This window comes from Argopecten irradians, chromosome 4 (assembly GCF_041381155.1).
Source record: "Argopecten irradians isolate NY chromosome 4, Ai_NY, whole genome shotgun sequence".
NCBI classification, from domain to species: domain Eukaryota; kingdom Metazoa; phylum Mollusca; class Bivalvia; order Pectinida; family Pectinidae; genus Argopecten; species Argopecten irradians.
Window position 1 is genome coordinate 7,253,772 of NC_091137.1, and position 15,614 is coordinate 7,269,385.

At 35.6% G+C, this 15,614-nt stretch overlaps 1 protein-coding gene across 11 annotated transcripts in view; it reads right to left on the bottom strand.

The window, feature by feature from the left end:
- LOC138320475 (CLIP-associating protein 1-like) overlaps positions 1 to 15,614 on the bottom strand; it is a 133,826-nt gene that overhangs the window by 82,547 nt on the left and 35,665 nt on the right. Inside the window, exon 1 of one of the 11 annotated variants that reach the window (XM_069263450.1) lies at positions 4,008 to 5,973. The exons of the other annotated variants lie outside the window; for them this stretch is intronic. Within the exon in view, the coding sequence (XP_069119551.1) occupies positions 4,008 to 4,179 (172 nt within the window). The 5' untranslated portion in view covers positions 4,180 to 5,973. Of the gene's footprint in view, positions 1 to 4,007; positions 5,974 to 15,614 lie in introns of those variants that run through there. 11 annotated transcript variants of the gene reach the window in all.

Below are 15,614 nucleotides of genomic sequence, written 5' to 3' on the forward strand. Positions count from 1 at the left end.
AACAATATTTAACAAAAGATTTGTATATGTTCCTTAATCATTTAATGTGGCATGACCAACAAAACCATCGTTCATCCCCCACCTCGAACTATGTATACATACATTAGTTTAGCCTTTTACCTTTATACACGACCATCACTGATTTTATCACTAAAAATTACAAACATGGAAATTACATGAATTTTCTATTCATTATTCTGAAATAATTATACACAAGAGATAATATATGAAAATGACAAGCCATCGTACGTAAGATCCAATTTCAAACATTATTCAATTAAACAATTCCCAAAACACATCAAGTTGGAGATTTATGCAAATCTCATTCAAACCGGGCTGGTGTATTTCTGTTCTCCATACAGTAAATACATATAGAATTCTAATCTCGAAAGATTAATTGAATATACCAGACCCTGGAAATAATCAGAAAAGAAATGATATATTTCAAAGTAATACTCCATTTTCATATCGAGTTGCAATAGATACATAACTAGGGATCACATAATGACAGGACAAAATTTCCTTTGAATTTTGGAAGTGTATTTTGGCAGAAAACAGACCACTTCATACAGTCTAAATGAAATTCATATGATCAATTACTATATATATCTACGAGCTTGTAATTCATTTGTCTGCCACAGAAGTGATTCAAATTGGAAAATGAAACAGGTGTATGTTTAAACTGCTGGCGTCACCACTAATATTGCCATTGATAAATCAATGCCGAGATCTATGTATCTATATTTACCTGTTGATTAAGTTATGTGTACTTGTAGATTAGGCTCTCTTAGTATTCACATCTATAGAGGTATACACATGAAATGACGACAACTACATTCAGGCTTTCTTTGGGCAAACCATATCAATAACTTCTCTCTGACGTGTGCCATATAGGTAAACGTTTGCGCTTACTATTAATAGAAACTAGTCGTTTAACACTTCAATATCAATTAATCTTATATTCAATCATTACTTCTTTCGGCTACAAAACTCTAGGCTTATATACAGATGTAAGGAGGACATAACGTAGGTTGGTGTTTTTCCTCTGGGAATGCTGGTTTTCAATTGACATTCCATCACTTTTCTAGTGTGAACAGTATTGAGCTAGCTGTGTTCCTGAGGTGGGCATTACTCCATTATAGACAAGTTAGTTTACATTACAATACAAACATGACTTAGTGTTAAGTCTGTTTAGGGGTCTACGTATCCTGGTATCTTTACTATATACCCGCCATCTGTAAATAAATTTGTGATGACAGAAGATTTTCTTTAAGTCGGGTCAATTATCTGCGATGTCATAGCAGAGTTTTAGATCCAATCAGTCGTAATCACCGTGAGATTTAACTGGGATGTGATGACTGTCAACGTTGATGAGATCAAATCTTGTAGAAATCAGGCTCAATTTAAAAATGGTATCTCCGAATCATCTCGAAATTCAGAGAATGTTTTTAAAATCATGACATTCTTTGATACCGATTATAGTAATCATGATACCGTAACCTTTAATTTCCACAATACCCTTGTGACGTAGCTCCCGATAACAAGACCAAACATTTCTCCAGGGTAAATCATCAACGCGTCCTTTGTTATTGTTTTGGTTTTTTAAACACCCAGCTTTCAGGACATGTTATGACAACTGTTATCATTATGAACAAGACCCATCGTGAAGTCATCCTCAATAAAAAGTAGGACTTCGTTCTTCACACATAAAGATAGCAACATTCAAATCAAAGAAATGAAGCTTTCCCCGTATGATTTGTTTTTTACACTATACTGAAAAGATAATGCTGTTTTATAACTAATGAGTAATAAGCTGATAATAAATAAACAGTTTTTGTTTTGCCTGGTGAATGTGAGTAAGTGAGTTGAAGTGGTGCCGTTGTCAGATAGACCCGACGTGTGTACACCAGACAGGAGCCTATCACAACTTGGTGCAGTTTGTATGAGAATCTCCCGACAACCTACAGTACTACAAAATCATGCACAAAACAGAACAAGATCTTAATCAGAGTACAAAAATACAGCTCTGATAACACTCCAAGTTTAACTGATCGTAGTCAAATTTCAATTGATGAGCGTTGATAAGCGTATACTACCTATCAACACTTAACACACAGCCAAGGTATAACGCTATACATACTCCAGCTAAATAGACAACCCCACCAAGATATCATTTGATTATCAACTTACAAGGCCAGAAAAATATCAACAGGACATCGATTGATGTCATCCATTGTACATTACCTACACCATTGTATTACCAGTTCATGTCAAACATTGTGATGATTTCATGTGAATTACACACATTTTATCAATTAAAAACCTTTGCAATGTCAAATGAAAACAAATTAATTAATAATGTTATGATGAATGCCATGGTGAAAACAACATTCCCTGATAAAAATAATGTTCCTTCTTTTTTTTAATTAACAACAGTAAAATGAATTTCATAATTTCCAGTTGTTTACTTAAATCTTGAAGACTTATTAAAGCTTTATACTCTGATTTAGCTGCCATCGTGTTACTCTGAATATTTTATTCATATTTTGTAAAAATTATATTCACATTTACGGCATAATTTTATTATGTTAATTACAGGTAGGTGACACATCATGTTCCTAAATAACATTTTCCCATTTCTATCAAACCAATTCACTGGACACACTTTTATAAGTATTGTGACTAGATATCAATAGATCTGTGACAAATATTATCTATAATCCATAAATATAAACCCCAACAGTCAATGCAATATAAAGTATGACTATTACCTCTAAGATGGAGGACTGCTCAAATGACATGGTGCTTACAGAAAGTTGGGTACTTTTAAGTAAGGAAATATGTTAACTTAAATAAGGTAGTGTTGTAAACAGTGATCTAATTGGTTATGCTGCCCAAACAATTGATTGACATTGATCATTATTAAACTTGTTAACTATGACAATGAGAGGACATGAACCCTAATGGCTTGTCCTTCTGACCACCACTGAGGGCGGCTGACCATCACTGAGGGCGGCTGACCATCACTGAGTGCGACTGACCATCACTGAGGGCGACTGACCATCACTGAGCATGATGCAAATCTGTCACCAACTCCTTCAATTCTTGTCAACAAAATGCATTAGCTCACTTAATCATGGCACAACTTAACATTTCTGCATAATTAATTTTCATGATTGATATAGTAAAATAACATATTATCTAATGAATATTCATGAATCTTTTGATGTTTTTTGCTCTTGTTTCCTTATTTGCATCTAACAAGCTTACGTTTGTTAGTGTTCAAGTTACGTAATAAGGGCTTTATCGTGATGTGTGAATTTACGTCGGTCTTATAACAGTACAGCTAATCGAATAATTCTAATTCTAAAACACTTGATGTAATTAGTAATTTATTGACAGTGTATATATAACCTCTAATGTATCAAGTATATCAATGCCATTACAAATATTATATATACTTGAGAATAGTAATAGGACTGATTTGAAATGCAAATCATAATCAAGATCAGAGGACTACGATTTGACATGAGGTCAATATTTATGTGAACACATGATTCTATGAAGCTAATGAAATCTCCCATCACCTCGGCGTGGTTACACATAATATTGTATTGTTTAATTTTATTGACCTTATCAACAGCTAAGGTCATATAAGGATAACATCCCTTATGTTAGACTGATATTCCTTGTCACCCTAACACACAACTATCTATTACTTTACAGTGCGATCTCACTGAACCATACCACAAACACACTAGCTGTACACTCCACCTGGTCAATCATATAAGTACGACTTTCTACAGGTAGAGCATCATGAATGACAAAAGTCAGTTACATATCTTATCCCAATCAAATCTCTCAAACTATTCCGTAACATGTGAGTTGATATAATATGATGATGATGCAGTAATCAATTGTATCCTATATAGCATTCACCAATATCAAAATATTACAAACTATTATTTTAAACTATATAATCATGAAAGGTTAGGATTAAAACTTACTAGGAATTTTGGAGGTTTTAGGCGTTTCTGGAAATTTAAAGACATTGTCGTTGTCGTCAATGTCGTCAAACAGTTCCTTGAAATCATCAAATGGTGATGTGTAATGCATTAACGGCGATGACCAAAGATCGTCGTTGAGTTCATCAGAGGTTGGAGATTTATCCGAACTCATTCTCCCTCTTTCAGAAGCTTGACGTTGATGTAAAATGCTATGATACCATTTTCCTCTTTTCACTTGTCACTTGTATATTTTCACTACACAGCCCTGAATATACTAACGCTGATTCTAATCGTACAGTTATCACTAGAAATCCTGTCGCGATCAAACACATCCCATACATTATAGCAGAATCAAATTAATCCAAAGAAAACATTAACACCACAAACAGCTCCTGTATTTTTCTTCAAACATCATAAATACATTATTGCTCCTCTGATGCGGAAGGTAAAACAATTTGAACTTTTCACTTTTTACAATTTTTTCACATTCTCCACATTTCACAGGCGATTTCACTGCACATACATGGATCGTGGATGATATCTGTCACGTTGTTGTAGACAGATCTACACAGAATACACACACATTTTGTAACACCTCTGCTTTACCTTCATCGGCTGACAACTTTTTTCTCCTTCAGGGTTAACAAAATAAACCTTTTTTATTTCCCTGATCAGCACTGTGTAATCACATGTATACATAAGGAAATGGACCAGCTCCAATTATACAGGTGAGAAATTTAAACGCAATCAGTCATCTCCTGACACAATTATAAAACATTAGGTATTTACAGTTCACTATGCCCCAGTGATCCACCGCGATCCACGACTCGTACTGATGGGAATCTCTACGACAAGGACATGATATATGAAAAGCCTGCTCGAATCTGGGTGCCGTTTGATTATTCATGTAAGACGATATTGAACAGGGTCCGATCCGGCTGACAATAGTGGATTGAGGCCTGGGGCCATGTTGAGGTTAGAGACACTTAATCCATTGGAACTGTGCCACCATTAGTGTTTATACTCCACACATGGTCCACTCTGTCCTCAAACCATTACAGGTATCACTAATTAATTCATCTAATTAGTACAGACCTGGTGGCAAACTGGTGTTAGGTAGGTGTAATACTAGTGTGGTCAAGCAGTCAGTGGTCAGTTAGAGAGTTGACCACGGACAGGTGTTGGGTAGGTCCACCTCTTTACACAGCTAGAGAGCCTGTGTTACTAAATTGTCACTGTTTGTATACATACAGGTATATACATATGTCCTCATTATGTACACCTGTCGTCATACCTGTACAACATAGCTAAGTAAAGTACATGTGTAATACTGCATAAACAAATCAATGACTCCCTATCTGATAGACTTGTTACCATCAAATGGTCACTTACACTTTTCAACATGGCATCAAAAGTTCAACATACCTATATATACCAACAGGTGTGACATCAGAAAGCACAGGTACTCTTATCACATAAAGGTTCTCCAGGTAAAAAGCATGATAGGTACATTTGGCGATTAATTCAAGTAGAAGTTTTACCATAGTCTATGTGAATCTGATAGTCCTTACATTAAGATCACCTTGATGTACAATACCTGTTGGTAAAGCTCATACCCCTGTCATAGCCATCCTTTCACAAAAGGTTTCATCACAATAAAATGATGATGATCACTGAATCTCCTTTCAATCTCCTTTAAGTACAGAACACACACATTGGTCAATTGACCATTCACAAACTAAACATTTCGGACGGATAGGACAGTGAATGAGAAGTGGACACAGTCAGGTGTGTGTGGCGGAATGTCTTACCTGTCGTTAACACACAGGTATATCACATACACCTGTCACAACTTCTACTGCACTTACTCAAAAATGCACAAAACCTTTCAACATGTTAGCAAGCATCATGAATCTTACAGACAGGACAGAGTATGTATGTAACAGCCAACAGTAATCCAGAACACACAGGTTTGGAATTTGAAATTCAAATAACGGCAGATAATTTCACCATAATTGTGAACAACTCATTCCCAGACAAAAAAAGTTTGTATTAACAATCCAAAGTCACAAGTGTATTCTACACATCCTATCAGACAAAACCCTGTAAAGTTACACTGATATACACTTTTTTGAAGTTTGCCTTTGACCTTGAAGCAGTACGACATTACTCTTTCTCACCGCCAGCTGATGTCACAACCAGTCACATGTGATGGCCCTAATTTGCATAACACAGTTTGTGGTAATTACGTATCTGTGGGATCAAAGTGAGTTTTTAATGTGGTGTGACCAGGGTGGAGGGTTACATATGATTACACCTCTACACCAGACACACTTACACCCTTACTGCACCGACACATGTTTATTTGTGAAATGTAAACATTGACACAACCACACATAAAATGTCATTATTACATAAGGTTTCAGCCTTCCAACTCCAGACCCACATTGGTCATGGTCAGTTACTACAGATATTGGCCTTAGGTTGGTGGGTTTTTTCTTGGTACTCTGGCTCACTTCCATCACTGACATGCCCTGAGTGACCTTGATTGTTATTATGTGGACAATGTATGATAACACCAACATCTAAGCCCACATCTTAAAATCCTACCTTTAAATTGTATTTATATAATTTCTCAATGAACAATGATTGTTGGTCATTACAAAAATACACAAATCCATTTTAATGGCAGTTAAACCTTTAATTCATTCATTCAATTTTGAATCTTTTTTTTTTAAAAGAACGGGAATTGCATATAAATTAGTCATGATTTTGTTAACACCCAAAAATAGATCACCTCAAACACAATAGATAACATTAGCTAACAGACCAGCTGTGAGGTTGTTGTCCCCCTAAGGCTCCAGAAGCTCCCTAAAAGGGGCTGTGGCCCAATCAGGTCAACTCTAACATCTTATGCCTGACATTGATGTATAATTCAGCTTCTACAGAGCAGAGACAAGAATTTAACACACAGAAATGTCAGCCATGTGGTTATAATGGTCCTACAAGCCATGAATGGAATTGTACAACCTAGGACGGTGATTACTGGGGCATTTAACATTAAACTTGTAGCTAGAGGGCCGTATAGCCTTGCATACATTAACACTACAAAGGAACTATGATAAGTACTGAAAGTTGTGTGCTACAAACACTTATACATGTACTTATAGGTATATGCAAAATAGCTTAAATTTCAGGAGATAAATAAATTTTGTAATCTCTCCATCGGTAGTGTTTTTCAGCATTGTAATATCATTTTCTATATAATGTTACAACATAACCACATGATGCTTTATTTTGTTATCACTAAGATGCACTAAACAATGAGAACAATCTTTTAATGTATTCATGGACTGAGCACACCTGGCTGACCGATGTAATGATTTTGTACCTGGTTACAAGTCTCTGGTTACATATCCATTGAAACAACAAACCATCACTACTTGTTTTAGGCTTCAGTGGAAGAAGTTCAGCAAGAACATCTTGATCTAAGAGTTACCTTTCTATAAACCTGCCTTGTAATGGTCTAATATAACAGAGATGATGTAGTAGGGCCAAAGAACAACAGCAATGGGTCAATCACTTCAACCAGGAATAATATTACTTCAGACTATTAATCTGGTCATAATTGGCAGAGTAACAACATTGGTTTATCTTTCTCTTAGGATGCAGCAGATCAAATTTAGTCAAAATTCAGACAATTGTTTGTGAAAGGTAGCATTATCTTTTAGGAAAAGTTTTCTATGAAGATACCAACAGTAATTACAGGACCTCCTAGCCAAATGATTTATCATTATCATTATGATCAAGGCCTTTTCCACATCAGCAATGAAAATGTCTTTGTCTTTAAAAAGAGCATGACATTCCATGTAAAGCATGAGAAACACATCAACCAGGTAATCATGTTGGACACAAAATAATATAATATAATATTGGATAATAAAGAAATAAAAATGTATGTGCACCATCCTGTATTTATAATTGATTGACAGAAATGTTTTGGTATGTAGACTACACAGTGATAAACTGGTGTCCTTACTCACCTTTTACTGGCTGAGATAATTACAGGGTGGGGTTGTACAGGGACAGTACTTTAACCCTATACATTAACATATATATACAGGGATGACCTTGTCAAGGTCATACTTACTATCCAACAATTACCATTACTATTACAAACGTTTGTCCAGGTAAAAAGCAAAATGTCTGTCTCATACCCTGTCAGTGACTATCATCTGTTGATCTTCTATTGTGCTCTATAGACGAGTAAAAGGTAATTTTGAACATTGCATGCGTTTTTTGTGGCAGAAAGAAGCAAGCAACTGCTCCCAAGGAAACCTAGCACCTGGCAACTGTTCCATAATTATGCAGTTTTGCTTGAACTTTTAACAAAGAAAATGAAAGACTTAGTTAGAAAATCATATACTTTATTGTAATACCTCTTCTTCTTCTTTTTACATTATTTTGGAGATAAAAGAACAATTCCTAGTTTACCCCATTTTATTGCCACAGACTTCATGAACTATAAGATAACTATCTTTACTGCATACTTCTAACCTCTTCACATTTTGGTGGCAGATGACTTAGGTGAATACCGATCAGGTTTATTCCAGTGTAACCTTGACCTTGTTTTATCTGGGTCATAGAAAGCTCTGGAAGTAGCATGCGTTTGAAGTACCTTGTTAAACTATCACATGTTCAGCACATTTACAATACACAAAAATGAAGATTATCTGTTTATCATCAGTGTTATAGCTAAATCTAGGGTGGAGTCGTGTATTATCATTTACTGATAGGTCACCCACTAAGTACACACATTATACATCAACATTAAAAGAAAACAAAAAAGGGCCCATTGGTTTTGTCAAATCAAACAGAACTATATATTCTTAAACCTTTAATCTCATGATAAAAATTACCATTTCTAAATCTGATTTTTTTCTGTTTGTTTAGAATTTTATTTAGAGAGATTCATTTGCCTAATTATTTGTTTTACATCCTTATTTTAGCTTTAGTCATGAAATTACCCATAATGATTTGGTAGTGTTTCAATAAAACAAAATTTCTGGAGAAAAACCATCAACCAACAGCCACAACTTTATGAACCTTGACCTTGTGACCTTGAGGTAGGGGTCAGAGTTGAGGGTTAGACATGCATACAAGACGCTGGCCACCTCAGCCCCCACATTTCTGGTTAGTTAACTGTAGTAACATTATATATCCAGTAGCAACATGTCTGTCCTGTGATTTTATCGCTGTTGGAGGTCCACCCTTGTATATGTCTGTCCTGTGATTTTATCGCTGTTGGAGGTCCACCCTTGTATATGTCTGTCCTGTGATTTTATCGCTGTTGGAGGTCCACCCTTGTATATGTCTGTCCTGTGATTTTATCGCTGTTGGAGGTCCACCCTTGTATATGTCTGTCCTGTGATTTTATCACTGTTGGAGGTCCACCCTTGTATATGTCTGTCCTGTGATTTTATCGCTGTTGGAGGTCCACCCTTGTATATGTCTGTCCTGTAATTTTATCACTGTTGGAGGTCCACCCTTGTATATGTCTGTCCTGTGATTTTATCACTGTTGGAGGTCCACCCTTGTATATGTCTGTCCTGTGATTTTATCGCTGTTGGAGGTCCACCCTTGTATATGTGTGTCCAGGGATTTTATCGCTGTTGGAGGTCCACCCTTGTATATGTGTGTCCAGGGATTTTATCGATGTTGGAGGTCCACCCTTGTATATGTGTGTCCTGTGATTTTATCGCTGTTGGAGGTCCACCCTTGTATATGTCTGTCCTGTGATTTTATCCCTGTTGGAGGTCCACCCTTGTATATGTCTGTCCTGTGATTTTATCGCTGTTGGAGGTCCACCCTTGTATATGTCTGTCCTGTGATTTTATCGCTGTTGGAGGTCCACCCTTGTATATGTCTGTCCTGTGATTTTATCACTGTTGGAGGTCCACCCTTGTATATGTCTGTCCTGTGATTTTATCCCTGTTGGAGGTCCACCCTTGTATATGTCTGTCCTGTGATTTTATCGCTGTTGGAGGTCCACCCTTGTATATGTCTGTCCTGTGATTTTATCTCTGTTGGAGGTCCACCCTTGTATATGTCTGTCCTGTGATTTTATCTCTGTTGGAGGTCCACCCTTGTATATGTCTGTCCTGTGATTTTATCGCTGTTGGAGGTCCACCCTTGTATATGTCTGTCCTGTGATTTTATCGCTGTTGGAGGTCCACCCTTGTATATGTCTGTCCTGTGATTTTATCACTGTTGGAGGTCCACCCTTGTATATGAGTAGCATGTGCAGAAAGCATGTGTAATTGTTTACGCTAACTAAATTCTTAGTTCTACATAAATTTACGGTGGAATGCAGACACAAATTGCACTTACAGGCTGTGTGTGTGTGCATCTCTCCAACACTGATGGGGAACAATAATCTCCAGGACATAACAAATCTAAACCAAAACACCAGCCCTGACATATAGTGAGGCCCCCCCCCCCATGAGGCTCCCCCCCCCATGAGGCTAACCCCCCTCCCCCCCCCATCCTCCCTCCTTTTCACATTTATGTTCATGAAATCATGATAACAAGGTAATGTGTATGATTATGATCGACCAATTTCTACTGCACTGCATGTATTGCATGCCTCAATCTCCAGTTTTTACATCCAGCTCCAGTTTTTACATCCAGCTCCAGTTTTTACAAACGTAACAGCACCTGCTATAGGAAGCTGGTAAGACCTGGCTTTCGATTCTTTTCAGTAGGTGTTCATTATCAAAATTAGACTTCAATTGTTTTTGGTATTTATCATTTATAAGCAGCTAATCATAGCTTTGATCAATTTACTTATACCTTTACTTGTTCTATTTATAAGATGAGCCTTCAAAATTACACTTTACATTTGAACTAAAGGACTAAATGTAGAAACAACCTACTAAAGACTATCTAGCTTTATGACACGTTTACCCTGTGAACTTGTGTGGTCAAAGGAATTAATCCAAGTTTGTTAACCTTCTTAGGATAACTAGGTCAAATTAGGAGAAGTGTAGAATTAGAAATGCATTAATAATTATATCACATTAATCCGAGTAATCCAGATTAAGTCAAGAATTAACCCTTACTTCACCAAAGAAAATGCTGATTAGCATACTTTACAGAGAGAATTAGCTATAGGCTGTTACTAAAATAGGAGATATACAATGTTAGCTAAGTTTTTATAAATTGATTATCTTCATCAAAAGTTTACAGCTTTTGACATCTACCAGAGAAGTGGTAAAATATCAGACACCTTAACCACTAGTTCACAGTAGTCCCTATTTATTAGCAGAATAAAGTCTGAATACAATCCAGAGACAGTATTAAGGGGGAGGTGGGCTCCCTCCTTCAAAAATTCTTCTTTAGCTGAACAATCCATTATAGAAATCATGAATTAAGTGATAGCAAGTCCCTTTATAATATAGTAAATTTTTAGTTGTGGCAACTATAATTTTTTATTGATAAATATAAAGTATATGAAAGCTGTTAAAAACACCTTATTTCCCTCCATTCATAGCGACCGACATGTTTCTAAATCACGTCCATCATCACAGTAAAGATTTGTATCTATATACATTCTCCCATCTATCTGAATACATTTCAGATCACGGTGATCTCTCTTCTACTAGGTCAAACAGAAAATAAAGCCCATAAAATATATCCCTATTGTCAAATTCACCTGAAAACATCCATTAAACTTCTTTATTCAAATGAAGGAGTGATCATTAACAAGATCTCTGATCTGTTGGTTTGTTACCCTTACACACATTTCCCCGTTCTGATGCCCTCTGTTAACAGGTGATCACAAAACAAAATAGTCCATACTACATGAAAGTTGTAACGCTTCATTACTAGGTGAGCTATGCTAGAACAAATATTTACTACCAAGTACACTTTGACACAAAGCCAAATTTTTGACAACAGCCTACATTTCTCCAACTGTACTTCAATCAACCGTGGCAAGAGTTATGGTGACAAAAAATCAAGTTTAATCATGGTAAGATAGAGTAAATAATTAAGACTGGATATCTGATCTAATTAGACGACTTCAAATATCTGGTTTTAAGTTTTGCAAGAACCGACTAAATACTTCAATTTAACAAGATCTTAAGACTAAGGATATACCATACTTAAAATCTAATACTTCAAATCAAATGCTCTTTGGACCCAAAAAATACTTCAAATTATAGGTTAAAGCAATTTCGGTGGGTTTTAATTTATATGTATGATGACTTGACATCACCACTTTCTATACAGAATAAGAAATAAAGAAATATAATCTGGAATCACTAATTTAATTCTGAATATATAGGTTAGGGTAAGGAGTCACTGGTATGTCTGTATTGTCAATCAAATCAGTCTTTGCAAGAGTCATCATAATTTTATTTTAAAGTGTCTTTCCACCAAATTGTGATGTAAATCAGTTACACATTCATCCTGACTACGCCCAAATCTAATCTCTACATCCAAAACATTTTGGTGTATTCCATGCAATAGGAAACTGTAACAAAATGCTGTGTGTACAACTTGAAAAGGAAAATGTATTTCAAAAGAACGGATGCAGAAATTTGATCTGATAGAGCGTGTGAAAAGAAAGTTATCAGTTTTTTCCCCCTTCATTATTCTCAATTCAGTTTAAAATTTCCATATCTGCCATATACAGTAAAATCTATCCTAGCATCCAACTCCTTATAATGACCACCTGCTTAATATGAACCCTTTCTTGGTGCCCCAAATGACCAATTTAAACACAATTTGACCCGAGTGAATACCACTTAGCTACCATTTTATTTGTCCCTTGTCTTTTAAGACAGGTTGGACAGTGTGCCAGAAAGTGTATTGTATTTAATGTAAGGGGCAGTAGTGGCGAAGTGGTTAAGGTGTCAGATATTCTACTTGGTCACAAAACCAAAGTTTACATGTAGAATTGCCAGGTACATGCAGCTGATGGAGGTTTATTTATACTCAGGTACTCTGGCCTGCTTCCATTGGCACATCTGTATCCACCATACCTGATTGAAGTACAAGGAAGAGTCCAGGTGATAAACAGAAAATTCCTATTCCATTACAGGCTTTGATACACAACCTTGTGTGTAAATGAATACATAAGCAGAGTGGGGTTAAATGGTGTGGAAGGTCCTATTCCAATACACTATTACCTTGGTTCAGTACAGCGGACATTCCCCTGGCCATGGTCTCCCACAAATTACCATAAATCTTATAATCACAAACAAACAACACCAGTAAACATTATGATTAGCCAGCCCAGGTTATGGTCAACATTTTGTTTAGGTGGACATTCAGTCTGGTCACTAGCTGGTCAATCCCTTCAGAAACTGGACACAACAGAACAATGTTTGGCCATGAGGCATTACAACATTGTATAGCCTATCATTGGTCAGTCTGACCATTGTCTATTTGTGCTTTACCTGTTCATTAGAGTAAGGGATTAAGCAGGGCCTTATGGTTCAAGTGACCTTTCAAAGTTACGTCTCATCACTAACTCTGAAGAGGGTGAATATTTTAAACTACTTATCCTCTACAAACACAAAGATTGACCATCTTTGAGTTACATTTAATTATGACGTCATGAAATAGACCAACACCTTAATCTACTAAACACTTAAAGCCACAAACACTGACCTTCCAGTCCTATTTTTGCAGAAGCATCTAATAGGTTAACATCATATGAAATAAAAATAATGGGATAGATGAAGATTGGTAGAAAGTCAAAGTACCAAGAGTAAAACTACCAACCTACTTCAGATATCTGGCCATTAAACTCGAAACTCTTTGTCAGGGATATATAGACAGTAGATATATTAACATATTAACAACTTTGTCAGGGATAGATAGACAGTAGATATATTCACAACTTTGTCAGGGATAGATAGACAGTAGATATATTAACAACTTTGTCAGGGATAGATAGACAGTAGATATATTAACAACTTTGTCAGGGATAGATAGACAGTAGATATATTAACAACTTTGTCAGGGATAGATAGACAGTAGATATATTAACAACTTTGTCAGGAATAGATAGACAGTAGATATATTAACAACTTTGTCAGGATAGAGTATATGATATATTAACAACTTTGTCAGGGATAGATAGACAGTAGATATATTAACACAACTTTGTAGGGATAGATAGACAGGAATATTAAGACTTTGTCAGGGATAGATAGACAGTAGATATATTAACAACTTTGTCAGGGATAGATAGACAGTAGATATATTAACAACTTTGTCAGGGATAGATAGACAGTAGATATATTAACAACTTTGTCAGGATAGATAGACAGTAGACATATTAAACAACTTTGTCAGGGATAGATAGACAGTATATATATTAACAACTTTGTCAGGGATAGATAGACAGTAGATATATTAACAACTTTGTCAGGGATAGATAGACAGTAGATATATTAACAACTTTGTCAGGGATAGATAGACAGTAGATATATTAACAACTTTGTCAGGGATAGATAGACAGTAGATAGATATATTAACAACTTTGTCAGGGATAGATAGACAGTAGATATATAACAACTTTGTCAGGGATAGATAGACAGTAGATATATTAACAACTTTGTCAGGGATAGATAGACAGTAGATATATTAACAACTTTGTCAGGGATAGATAGACAGTAGAATATATTAACAACTTTGTCAGGGATAGATAGATAGAAGATAGATATATTAACAACTTTGTCAGGGATAGATAGACAGTAGATATATTAACAACTTTGTCAGGGATAGATAGACAGTAGATATATTAAATTGTAGAGAGTAATACATTGTCAGGGATAGATAGACAGTAGATATATTAACAACTTTGTCAGGGATAGATAGACAGTAGATATATTAACAACTTTGTCAGGGATAGATAGACAGTAGATATATTAACAACTTTGTCAGGGATAGATAGACAGTAGATATATTAACAACTTTGTCAGGGATAGATAGACAGTAGATATATTAACAACTTTGTCAGGGATAGATAGACAGTAGATATATTAACAACTTTGTCAGGGATAGATAGACAGTAGATATATTAATTAACAACTTTGTAAGGGATAGATAGACAGTAGATATATTAACAACTTTGTCAGGGATAGATAGACAGTAGATATATTAACAACTTTGTCAGGGATAGATAGACAGTAGATATATATTAACAACTTTGTCAGGGATAGATAGACAGTAGATATATTAACAACTTTGTCAGGGATAGATAGACAGTAGATATATTAACAACTTTGTCAGGGATAGATAGACGTAGACAGTATATTATATTAACAACTTTGTCAGGGATAGATAGACAGTAGATATATTAACAACTTTGTCAGGGATAGATAGACAGTAGATATATTAACAACTTTGTCAGGGATAGATAGACAGTAGATAATTAACAACTTTGTAGGGATAGATAGACAGTAGATATATTAACAACTTTGTCAGGGATAGATAGACAGTAGATATATTAACAACTTTGTCAGGGATAGATAGACAGTAGATATATTAACAACTTTGTCAGGGATAGATAGACAGTAGATATATTAACAA